This window comes from Meriones unguiculatus, chromosome 18 (genome assembly GCF_030254825.1).
Source record: "Meriones unguiculatus strain TT.TT164.6M chromosome 18, Bangor_MerUng_6.1, whole genome shotgun sequence".
In the NCBI taxonomy this organism is placed as follows: domain Eukaryota; kingdom Metazoa; phylum Chordata; class Mammalia; order Rodentia; family Muridae; genus Meriones; species Meriones unguiculatus.
Window position 1 is genome coordinate 15,864,219 of NC_083365.1, and position 12,363 is coordinate 15,876,581.

General features: G+C 37.7%; 1 protein-coding gene across 1 annotated transcript in view; it reads left to right on the forward strand.

Annotated features, from left to right (window-relative positions):
• Positions 1 to 486: 486 nt before the first annotated feature.
• Positions 487 to 12,363, forward strand: part of Fam227b (family with sequence similarity 227 member B) — a 184,372-nt gene continuing 172,495 nt past the window's right edge. The window contains exons 1-3 of the mRNA XM_060372159.1: positions 487 to 585; positions 2,594 to 2,647; positions 8,945 to 9,176. Of these exons, the coding sequence (XP_060228142.1) occupies positions 487 to 585; positions 2,594 to 2,647; positions 8,945 to 9,176 (385 nt within the window). The remainder of the gene's footprint in view (positions 586 to 2,593; positions 2,648 to 8,944; positions 9,177 to 12,363) is intronic.

Sequence of the window (12,363 nt, forward strand, 5' to 3'; positions counted from 1 at the left end):
CTTTAAAAAATAAAAACAAACAAAAAGAATCATCTTTAGTTTTGGAGAGCACAAGCCTTTCCCCCCCCCCCCCTCCTTGGGCTTTTAAAGAAAAGGCTGATCCCGAACCCTCTTAGAGTGAAAGGCTGATCTAGAATCTTCTTTGAGTTAAGCTGAGCGTTCAGGGTAACTGCAGCTTCAATTGGACTGAGTTCACTTGGAATTTACTCAACCTCCAACCTCTTCTAATTACTTATAATATTTTTTTGATATTTGATCTAAGAGAAATTTGAAGTGCAGGTTTTTGGTTTCAATTCTGATCAGCTTCCAAAATTCAAAACTGTAAGAAGATACCAGTCTGTCTAGTTTTAGTCTATGTATGCCCTTCCTCTATTGTGGCTTTGTTGACAAAATTCATAAGCAAGGCTTGAAGGTGATGTAAACGAGTTGTTTAAGTCATCTGCTCTTGCATTTGGCTGTCTTTCCAGTTTGTTCCCTGAACTCATAATGGCATCTAAGACCCGGCAGACCTCTCTTGATGTTCACGTCTATTCCACCATGACAGGCCAAGGGAAGAGTCAATTGATGCAGAAACCTGTGCTGAAGGTGAGGAAGCTGCCGTGGATCTGTTATTTGTAGTCTGTGCCTCTGTCTAGATCTCAGGTCACCAGCAAGGCTGGCGTCATAAGCTTGCCCTGCTGTTGAACCAAGCCTGATGCTGAGAAGCCCTGCAATAGCGTTGTGCTTTGATAAGTTCGGAATAAAGCATTATCACCTTGACCTGTCATGATTACCAGTGTCTGCTGACTTTTACTAACACCTAGAAAAGAATGTTTTTTATATGACTTGAGTTTTTCCTTATTATTCCAATGGAGCAGCACTCTACTATGAAAACAGGTGTTCATTCACCTTCTCACTCCTTACCTCCTTTTCATTTTAGTTCAGACAGTGAATTTCATGTTGAACTTGGCTGAGAGTTTCCTATGCATGCTTCACTCCTTCAATTAACTTTCTCTTTTCCTTCAAGTAAAATGTGCTACTGTTTTCAGTTTATAAATGAAATACTTTGGTAGCCATTAAAAGAAAATAGAACATTTATTTTATTTTGTTTTATTTTTAAGCCTTTTGTATACACCATTCCTCTTATCTCTTTCTCAATCTGCAAAGCCCCAGAATTTCATGTTTTCCTTAATACTGACTTGACTTCATTTTATTCGTGTTGTATTATGTAATGTTTTGCCTACATTATTTATTTTACTATCATTTGCTACCTGCATGTTTAGTGATGTTCATATATTTTAAATAGTATTAAGAGAATGAAATCATCCATTTAACTCCAAATGTGTAAATTAGTTTTACAAAGTGTAGCCCTGTGCTTTTGTAAACTGGACCATTTAATAGGTGAATGTGGAATAAGTGTTTTAGCAAACTAAAATGTGATTTTATTCTTTCCAGCTGTCATTACTTATTAAGGTATTAGACTTCTGGATTCTTCTGTCTCTTTCCCTTTCTTTGGTTCCTCCTCATTGTATTTTCATTCTCTGCACATGTTATTATTTTTTAAATACCTAGATATGTCTCCCATTTATTGACTCACCTATTCCTAAAGTGATATGTATAATAAGTACTTACGCACCTGTTAGAGCCTCTGTTTATAATTTTGTGATTTGGCTCTGATGTACATAGTCTCTCTCTCTCCTTGAGGACACAAACATGCTCAATATTACCATGAAGAAATATTGCAAGGTTTGAAGGTTGAAGCCTTCTCAGAAAAAAAAATGACTTTCTGTTTTTGTCTTTGTGGATGTTTTGTTTTAAAAACAGGTCTTTCTGGGTAGTATCTTGGCCTTATTTTCAATCTTTTAATTAAAAGTGACTTTTTTTTCATCTCCTCAAGTACCCCTTTGACTTGTTTTATTTGTGCTACAATTTTTTCATTTATTATTTTTATATTAATTTCAATTTATTCACTTTGTATCCCAGCTGTAGCCCCCTCCCTCATTCCCTCCCATTCCCACTCTTCCTCCCTCAACTCCTTCCTGCTATCTCTAAGTCCACTGATGGGGGAGGTCCTCCTCCCCTTCCATCTGATCCTAGCTTATCAGGTCTAAGAGAGAGCTTTTACACAGGGAAATATCTAAGCAGAAAGAGGGATGTGTACAAAATCTCTATAAGAAGAATTTAAATTTTATTTTGATAAAATTAGTCTATTGTAGTTTCAGAGAAACTACTGCACAATAAAATGGGATTATGGGTTGTTAGCCTGAAGCCTCCATAGTATACTCACAATTCCACTCCTGTGGCTTTCTTGTCAGCAAGAGGAATATTTATTATATTCCTGGCTCTGAGTTTATTATGGATACAATCTACAATAAGTCAGAATATTTTGGAACTCTTATTGGAATTTGAAATGAGAGCATTCAGCAAGATTCATGTTGAATTTTTTTTTCTGTCCGTTTTCAAAGTACTTGGACTTTACAAAGTATACAAATGAATGTCTTATAATATCTTACAACACTAAAAATTCTAACTTAAGTACCAAATTTTGCTTTAGTGGGTTATGTATGTTAAGTAAAATCAGGATTAATGCCATTTACTGCTTTTGCTTCATTAGAAATGCAAAGAGCCTCCACGGAGCTTTGAAGAATTCTTAAAGTGTCAAAACTGGGTGAGTAGAACTTCCTACCCTCATTTCTCTGCCAACACAGCTTTTTTAAAAACATCAACTATGAAAAGAAAAATAGAAATTCAGGAAACTACGCTTCAAAAAGGGAAATGTTTGCACATATTTATTTCCTTTTAGTGGACTCTATGTCATTTTAAGTTCCTCTTAACAATAATGTTTTCATATTTAAAAACTATTAGCCCTATACATACAATTCTGTGTACTTTCCTAAGATTTTTGTCTTATGTATTTATGCCTTCAAGATAATCTGACAATTACCTTTATTTAGCCACTCATCCCAATTAATACTCACAGATAGTTTACAAAGAACTTACATCAATATTCCTTCATTATTGAATCAAATTAAAATATTAAAGTGTGTCTTCATTTGGAAACTCCAGTTTCCATTGTTTTGTGTAATTGTTATGAGTCTTTCTGGATTTACTGGGATTACTAAGGAGTTTCCCCGAGAATTTGACAATTTCATTCATTTGCAAATGTGAATCTAATATTTGTTATACATTGAGATATGTCAGATAAAGTTTGGAATAAAGATGTCAATTTAAAAGATAGAAAAGATTGTAGTGCTCTTTTAAAAAACTATTTTATTTGAGGTTTGTAGGCTTCAACCTCCCTACCAACCTGAGGACCTCTACTTCTCCCGGCTGGTTAGGGTCAATGGGTTCTTTTAGGGCTATGTCAATCTCCATTGTCAGCAAATGGAACCTACCATGTGCGGCACAAAGAAGGGCATGGTCTACAGCTCTGAGGACATAAACGAGAGCCCAGAAAGTGTCATTTGGCATGCGGTGTTGGCATGTGGTGTACAGCAGTTTGGAGAGAACCAAGAGGTGGATGGTGTGGTGCTTTGGAGCAGACAAATGGAGAGAAACGTTTTGGGTCGCAGTGGCCTTGGAGGAGACTGTTGACTGCATTTGCTGAAGATGAAGACAGGTATAGCCCTAAAAGAATCCCTTGACCCTAAACAGCTGGGAGAAGTAAAGGAACCCTCTCTCCCTACTAGCTTTTTCTTTTCCCTAGGGTTGAAAGGTTGGAAAAGAGGTGGAGGCATTAATACCCCAAATAAAGTAGAGTGCTGCAAAAAGTGACTTCTCAGTGAGGTCTGTTGAAATTCAGTAAATTGAAGTATAAATAATTTATTTCCACGTATGTGAAATATAAACAATTTGTTATGACTAAACTATTGGCAATGAAAATCATGTGTGTGTTGTGTTTATTTAAATGAGTACTTTTGTCCCAGTGTTTTGAGAATTTCATTTAAGAGCAAAATAAAATAAAATCAGTTTCTAAATGTTTCCTTTTTTGTTGTTCACTGAAAACAATTTTTTCATACAAAACATTTAGATCAAGGTTCCCACCACCCCCAACTCCTCGCAGATCCTTCTCCCTCCCCATATAACCAACTTCACACCCTTTCCTTCTCTTTATGTTTAGAAAGTGTACAAGCAAGAGCCAAAACAACCAAAGCAGAATTTTAAAAACACAAACAACACTCACACACCCATCATGAAAACAAAACCAGAAGCTATCATATTCAGGTAAAATATCAGTAAGACAGAAAAATGCCCAAACAAAGCAATTTGAATTTTAAAAAAGTCTACAGAAATACCATTGAGTTCATTTTGTGTTGTTTATCTACTGATAGGTGTGAGGCCTAGCTTTAAGTGTGGTTGATATGCCCAATGAGTCTCCACTGGAGAAAACTACTTTTTCTTTTGCAAGTGGTGTAAATTGCAGATAGCCCATATCCACTACCTTTCTCAGCACTGAGATCTAGTTCAATGTGGACCTGAGCATGTCCTGTGCTTGCTGCCACAGTCTGTGAGTTCATATGTACATCCATCCTGCTGTATCTGTTCATATGTACATCATTTCTTTGGACTCATCCATCCTGTCTGGGGGGTATAATCATTCTTCCTCCTCTTTGCATAGATTTCTGAACCTTGAAAGGAGGTGTTTAATGAAGCCATCCCATTTAGGACTTAGTGTTCCAAAATATCTCTCTGCATGTTGTTCATTTGTGAGTCTCTCTGTTAGTTTCCATCTACTGCAGAATGAAGCTTCTCTGATGATGGCTGAGTGACGCAGTGGTCTATGGGCATAGCAGAATGTCTTTAGGGGTCATTTTATTCCTATGTTCCTGTAGCAGAACAATAGTGCTTGTTTTTCCCTAGGCCCATGATTTACACAATCTGATGTTCATAACTCCCCAAGGAACAATGTCAGGCATGGGTGGCTCGTGGAGTAGGCCTTAAATCCAAGCAGACAGTGGTAGCCCACTCCCACAACATTTGTGATCTTATTGTAGCAACATATCTTGTAGACAGGTCACTGTTGTAGATTGCAGGGTATATAGCCGAGTTGGTGGTTATCTTTCTCCTCTGCTAGGGTGAAGAATACCTTCCAGTAACATGAACGCTAATCAGTAGGGGTAAAGGCTCTAGTCAGGCTCTATCTCAACTTCTCCCTATTTGATGAGATATGTAAGTGTTGTTTTCAGCAATGGGGCCTTGCCATCATTTTATTAAGAGTAACCAATAGCCTTGGGTATAGCCTGAGATGTTTGGGGCTCCTTTGGCCAAAGATTCAAATAGATATATCCTATTCCTGGCAGTGGAGGTTTCACATGGTGTCAAACAATGTCCAGTTGGGATATTGTCTTCCTTGTTATTTGGTGGCTCCATTTATATTTCTTTCATACAAGTATATATTTTATGACGTTTCCATGGTAGTACGTTTCTATAAGATCCTCTCAAATCACCTTTAGTGTTAGTTGTCCCTTCTATATTCTCTCTCTATCCCTCTAATCCATCCCCCTCCCCTGTTAGTTTTCCCACTCTAGTCTCCCACTTGTTTTTCCATTCTCCAGAACTCTATATTTTATTCCCCCTTTCTTGAAGCATCCTCTTCTTCCTGCTCGTCCCTCACTTGAAACCTAATCTCTGAGGTTATTTGGATTGTAGCATGCCTATAGAAGGCTTAAATGCTAACATCTATATATAAGAGAAAAACATGTAATATTTGCCTTTTGGGGGTCTGGATTATTTTATTCAGGAAGAGTTTGTCTAGCTCCATCTTTTTACCTACAAAATTTTATGTTATTGTTTAAAAGCTGAATAGTATTTCATTGTGGATATGTACTACATTTTCATCATCCATTTAGGTTGTTTCCATGTCCTAGCTATTGTTAATAGAGTGGCAATGAACATGATTATCTGTGATGTATAATGTAACGCCCTTTGGGCATATGCAACGGAGTGGTACATATTCTCAACGTTTTGAGAATTCCCTACACAGATTTCCAAAGCGGCTGCCCCAGTTTGCAGTCAGTTGTTTTCTCAATCCTAACTATTCTGACTGGGGATTAAATTTGCATTTATCTAATTGCTAAGGATGCTGAACACTTTCAAAGATATTTCGTAGTACTTCTGCATCTTGAAAACTCTATGTTTGGATCCACAACCTATTTTTAATTGGGTCATTTGTTTCCTTGTCTCTGTTTTTAGAGTTCTTTGTACATTCTGGGTATTAATCCTCTATCAAATGCTTAGCTGGAAAAAATTCTCTTCCACTCTGTGTGGTTTCTTTTCACTCCATTCACTTTTTCTCTTTAGAAAAGAAGCTTCTTGTTTTACTACTTCCTTTATTTTTTAATTAAATTTTTATTTTTATATTAATTTCCATTTATTCACTTTGTGTCCCAGCTATTTTTGAGGTTATGGTATATTTACATCATGTGTCCCTTCTCTATTCCCCCTCCAAACCATCCCACATATCTCTCTTTGTTCCTTTTTAAACTTGTGGACTTTTAAAAATTAAGTGTTGTTACATATATGTACATGTATTTATTCCTAAATATAACCCACTCAGACTTGTATGTATGTATTCAGGGATGACCATTTGGTGTTGGATAATCATTTGCTGTGCTTTTCCCTGGGGAAGACTATTTCACTCTAAGCATTCTTTAGACGCCTCGAGTTCTTTGTATAGGGTTGAGGAATCATGAGCTTATGTCCTGTCCACTTCAGCATGTTTATTGTTGTTGTCCTTGTTTGGCTTATTTTTAGTGTGACTATGGGTTTAGCCAATTAAAATACATAATTGTAGAGACCATTTCTAATGATTACACCTCCAAAACACCTCCCTCATCTAAAGAAAATGAAGAAGGAATGCGAAGAGTGTAAGAGACACAATCCCACTGCAAACTTCATGATCTCTGGCTCTTAAAATCTTTGTATTCCTTCTTCTTCATTTTTGTCCAAGCCTTAGGTGAGGGAGCTGTTTTGGAGATGTATTCATTGGGAATGGTCTCCACAACTATATATTTTGATTGGCTCTGGTTGTCTGTAATGGTCTCCATCTGTTGCAAAGAGAAGTTTCCTTGATGAGTCATGAGGACTGTACTTATTTGTGGGTATAAGGAATAACATTAAGAATGTAGTTAGAGATTATGCTGATTTAAAAAGATGGGGTGGGAAATTTTACCTGGGCCACTGCCCTTTTACCTACATAAACATTTATCTGTATCTCTATGTCCCAGTCTACCAAAGACCAACAGTCTTACTTTTTTTTACCTCCCTACGCTCCTAAGATGTGAAGAGTTTACTTGTATTGCAGTATCCCATTGGTTGTTCATATATTTAAATAAAATGGTCTACAAACTATGTTTCAAGCAATAAAAAAAAAAGTAGAATATGTAGGTTCTCCTCCAAGATTCACAACTTTACTAACCCTGGGTAGTTGGCTAGGCTTCCAGTACCAGGCATAATTTCCCTCTTGTTAACCACGACTTAAGTCTGATTAAAGAGCTATTGGTTACCACCAATGTATGTGCCACTAATGAACACTTAGGGTTATTTTGCCGTCTAGTTGTTGTTGTGGTTCATAGGCATCACAGTTAGGTAAGTCTGTTGGTTACCTCCCTCCTTTGGAAGCTTGCTTGATACCTTCTGGAACCATGAAAACTGCTCCTTAGAAAGAAAGTTTTTGGGTCAGTTATAGATCAGGGGCCTCTGGGTCATGCCTTTGAAATGTATACCCTCTTGCATAAATCCCTTTGCCTTTGGACAACCAAAGGCAACAGCAATAGATTTTATGTTTTGGGAGTTTCTTGGACAATCCTGACCAACAATTCAAAGAGAGCTTCTCATGTCTGTTGTTGGGTTTTTGGTAGATGGTGTTTGGCTCATAAAGGGAGCATTAACTGCTCAAATGAGAAAATGTTATTTGAACTATACAAGTATATTTATACACTGATGTATGTGTATTACAGAGGTTTTTAAGTTAGATAATAGTATAATTCCTTATGACTTCTTAAGACACCCCTGAACCATGCAAAAGATGTGCAGTCATGTGTATAAACCTAGAAAAATACTAAATAAAATAAACCTGACCCAGAAAGACTGTTGTTACATTTTCTATTCACACAAGGAATCTAAAACAGGGGAACTCAGTAGCAGAGGGTAGCCTAATGGTTTCCAGGGGCTTGCGTAAAGAAGAGAATAAATGGATTGAAGGGTGCAAAGTTTCCATTATATAATATGAATATCTTCTGGAGATTTAGTGGACAGCAGGTGGCTCTAGTTAATATATATCTTAGAATTTCCAAGACAGCAGTTGATATTAAATTTTTCACCATTAAAAAAACAGTAAAACCTATGTGAAGCAATGAATATGCTCTTAACTCTATATTTGGTTGGTCATCTCATAGCACATACAGATATTAAGATAACATGTTATTTATAATAACTTTGTATAATTTCGTGTATTATATGTCAGCAAGGCTGGGGAAAATAGAAGTGAAAAACAACTCTGTGCCTCCTATTTCACTTTCCTCCCAACCAAATACTTAGGAGTTGTTTTAAACTGCAATGGACTCATACTAAAAGAATTGAATCCCAAGTATTTATGATTCTAAATTCTATTATTTTTTCTATAAAATATATTGCTTAATCAACTGATGAAATTTCAATAGGTTTTTAATTTAGGTGGGAAAATGCATTAAGACTAATTTTATGATTTTTATAATGCTATTTTATGTGAGAATGCTTTCACTTTTTTCAAAGATAATGGGCCATCAAAGCAGCAACTTATACTCAAATGATTCCCCAAGTCATGTTTTTAGAAAGTTCTTGCAACTTTTGTGAGATTTTTAATTATTTCAAAATTCATTTTTAAAACATTTAATTAAAAAAATGCTGTAGGATAAAATTTTAATTTTAAGTCATTAAACTGTGATTTAAATTTATTCAGGAAGATGTGAAATGTGTATTTCTGCAGGATTACTGGCCCAGGAATGTTTTTTTAAAAAATATTAGTTCACGGGAAGACGCTATGAAAAAACTAGAAGAGGAGAGTTCATTTACTTCTATTTTTACTCATCTATGGACCAATGTTCCTCAAGTATTTGAAACTCTCGGCACCATGGAGTTAAGATTAAAGGAATGTGAACTTCTTTTGCAACGCCATTCCTCCAAGTTATTTGACTGTGACAAAATGATTTCCAAGAAAAGTAAGATCTATTTTTTTTATGTGAAAAAAGTAAGGGTCAGTGGTGTGTGTGCATGTTTGGGTGTGTCTGTCTGTCTGTCTGTCTGTGGATGCTTCCCATGTGCGTGTTCTCATGAAGAATGAAATTCCAGAGTTTAAATACCTTAAAACTGAATGTTTAAAAATCTTATCATCCAACAGGACCTAATAAATATTTTAAGATAGACCTAAGTATGTAGTTTGAAAGAGAGCTTTACTGGAACCAACCTAAGACAGTTAGGAACTTTGTTAAACTGGAACAGAGGTAGCAAAACATCAGAGATTCAGGGAAATGAAATGCACCAACTCACGCTCTAAGAAGGAAGCCTCAAGCAACAGTGAATGTAGAAACCAAAGTAAGAGAGTGAGAGCGGATCCATGCGGTTGAGGTTAGCCTGCGCGTATGTGTAGTAGTCAGTGCAGAAGAAATGAATGGAGACGCATATCCTCAAGCGACAATGTTTTCCTTAGTGTTTATGTGACATTCGTCCTAATTGTACTGATTAGTACTTCCAGAATAATTTGTAAATAATAGCAGCTGTATCTTACCCTTCAATTTTTTAAAACCAGCATACAAAATATTCGATATCACAATAATACGTTTCAAGCAAAGCGTATTTCAGTAGACCCGCCTCCCCTTTGGTCTTCTCAGCCCCCCTCCTCCCCAGTGCCCCTGTGGCCTCGGTCCAAGTCCCCTTTCTACTTTCACGTAGCTTATACCTCCTGCTTCTCAGCCCTGCCAGCAGCGCTGGTTTCTACCCTCTGTTTCCTCTCCAGTGTTTTGAGTTGGCCACGCCTGTTTGTCCATATATATGACGGTACAGGCTCTGTTTACACTGCCTGAGTGAGTACTTAACTGCTTTCTCTTTCTGATTTGGGTCACTTCACTCAATAGATTTCCCAATTCCGTCCATGTTCTGAAACTGTAATAACTTTATTTCTCTTTACTGATGAATACAATTGTATTGTGTAGATAGGAAATTATCTGACGGGTATCTAGGCTGGGTCCATTCATCCGATAGGCATCTAGGCGGATTCCGTCTCCCTGTTGTTGAGCAGCAATAAACATGGATAACCACTTGTCCCTGTGGTAGGATGTGGAGATTCTTGAGTCAGCAGTTGTATAGCTGAGTCATACGGTAGTTCTGTTTGCAATTTCTTTAAGAAATTTCCATACTGATTTCCATATGGCTGCACTGGTTTATACTCCCTCCAGCAATAAACAAGGGTTCTCCTTTCTCCACGTCATCACCAACATTTAGTCAGCTTTCTTGACAATCATCATTCTGATTTGGATAAGTGATTTATAAAAGTATTTTTAATTTGTATTCCCTGATGACTAAGGATGTTGAACACTTTAAAAAAATATGTATTGGCCATCTTCACTTCTTCTGTTCATTTAATTAGCTTGTTTCTTCATCAGAAGTTTCAGGGCTTGAGAAGGATAACTTCTTTTCTTTGTAATTTCTTTATGTTAATGCCTGTCTGAGGTATAGCTGGGAAAGATTTTATTTTTTTTAACTGTGAAGAGAGGTCTTGGTATTTTGCTTGTAAATGCATTCAATCTGTATATTTCCATCGCTTCTGGCAGGGTGATCATTTTAATTAATTAATTAATTAATAATAATTTATTTACTTTACATCCTGCTTGCAAGCCCCACCCTCAGTTCCTCCTGGCCCCTCCTCTCTTCCTCTCTTTTCTCCTTACCCTCCCCTAGTCCTCAGTAAGGGGGGATCCTTCCTTCCCACCATCTGACCCCAGCCTGTCAAGCCTCATTAGGACTGCCTGCGTCCTCTTCCACTGTGGCCTGGCTAGGCTGGCCTACCAGGGGGAAGTGATCAAAGAGCAGGCATCAGAGCCCATGTCAGAGAACAGCCCTTGCTCTTATAACTAGGGGATTCACATAGAGATTGAGCTCTCCATCAGTTACATCTGAGCAAGGGATCTAGGTCCTCTCCATACATGGTGCTTGGTTGGTGCATCAGTCTCTGCAGGATCCCCTGGACCCAGATTTGTTGGCTCTGTTGGTCATCTTGCACAGTTCCTGACCCCCTGGGTCCTTCTATCCACACACCCCCCCCCATCATACAAGAGTCCTAGTGCTCTGCCCAAAGTTTGGCTGTGAGTCCTAACTTCTGCTTTGATCCCCTACTGGGTGGAGTCTTTCAGAAGACATCTATGTAAGCTCCTGTCCTGTTCCCTCTCTTCAGCCATTTCCAGTGTCTATTCTGAATGAGAATTAAGCATCCTCCCCAGGGTCCTCCTTGTTATTTAGCATCTTTAGGTCTGTAGATTGTAGTATGATTTCTTGTATTATATGGCATATATCCACATATATATATACATATATATATGTATATATATATTGTATATGAGTATATGTAATGCATGTATTTCTGGTCCTGGGTTACATCACTCAGGATGATCTTTTCTAGTTCCATCCATTTGCCTGCAAATTTCATGATTTCCTTGTTTTTAATAGCTGAGTAGTATTCCGTTGTTTAAATGTACCACAATTTTTTTGTATCCATTCTTCTGTTGAGGGACGTATGGGTGGTTTCCAGATTCTGGCTATTATAAATAAAGCTGTTGTGAACATAGTTGAGCAAATGCCTTGTATGGTGGAGCATTGTTTGGGTATGTGTCCAGGAGTGATATAGCTGGTTTTGAGGAAGAGTAAGTGCCAATTTTCTGAGAAAGCACCAGATTGATTTCCAAAGTGGTTGTACAAGTTTACATTCTCAACAGCAATGGAGGAGGGTTCCCCTTTCTCCACATCCTTGCTAGCATGTGATGGCACTTGAGTTTTTTTAACATAGCCATTCTGACGGGTATAAAATGTAATCTCAGAGTCATTTTTTTAAAGTTTTTTTTTATTTAACTTTATTCACTTTATATCCCCAAGCCTCCCTTCTGATCTCACCCTCCCTCCCCCTTCTTCACGCATGTCCCTCCCCAAGTCCACTGACAGGGGAGGTCCACCTCTCCATCCTTCTGATCTTAGTCTATCAGATCTCATCAGGAATGGTTGCATTGTCTGTGGCCTGGTAAGGTTGCTCCCCGCCTCAGGGGGAGGTGATCAAAGAGCAGGCCAATCAGATTATGTCAGGGGCAGTCCCTCTTCCCTTTACTATGGAACCCACTTGGACACTAAACTGCCATGGGCTAC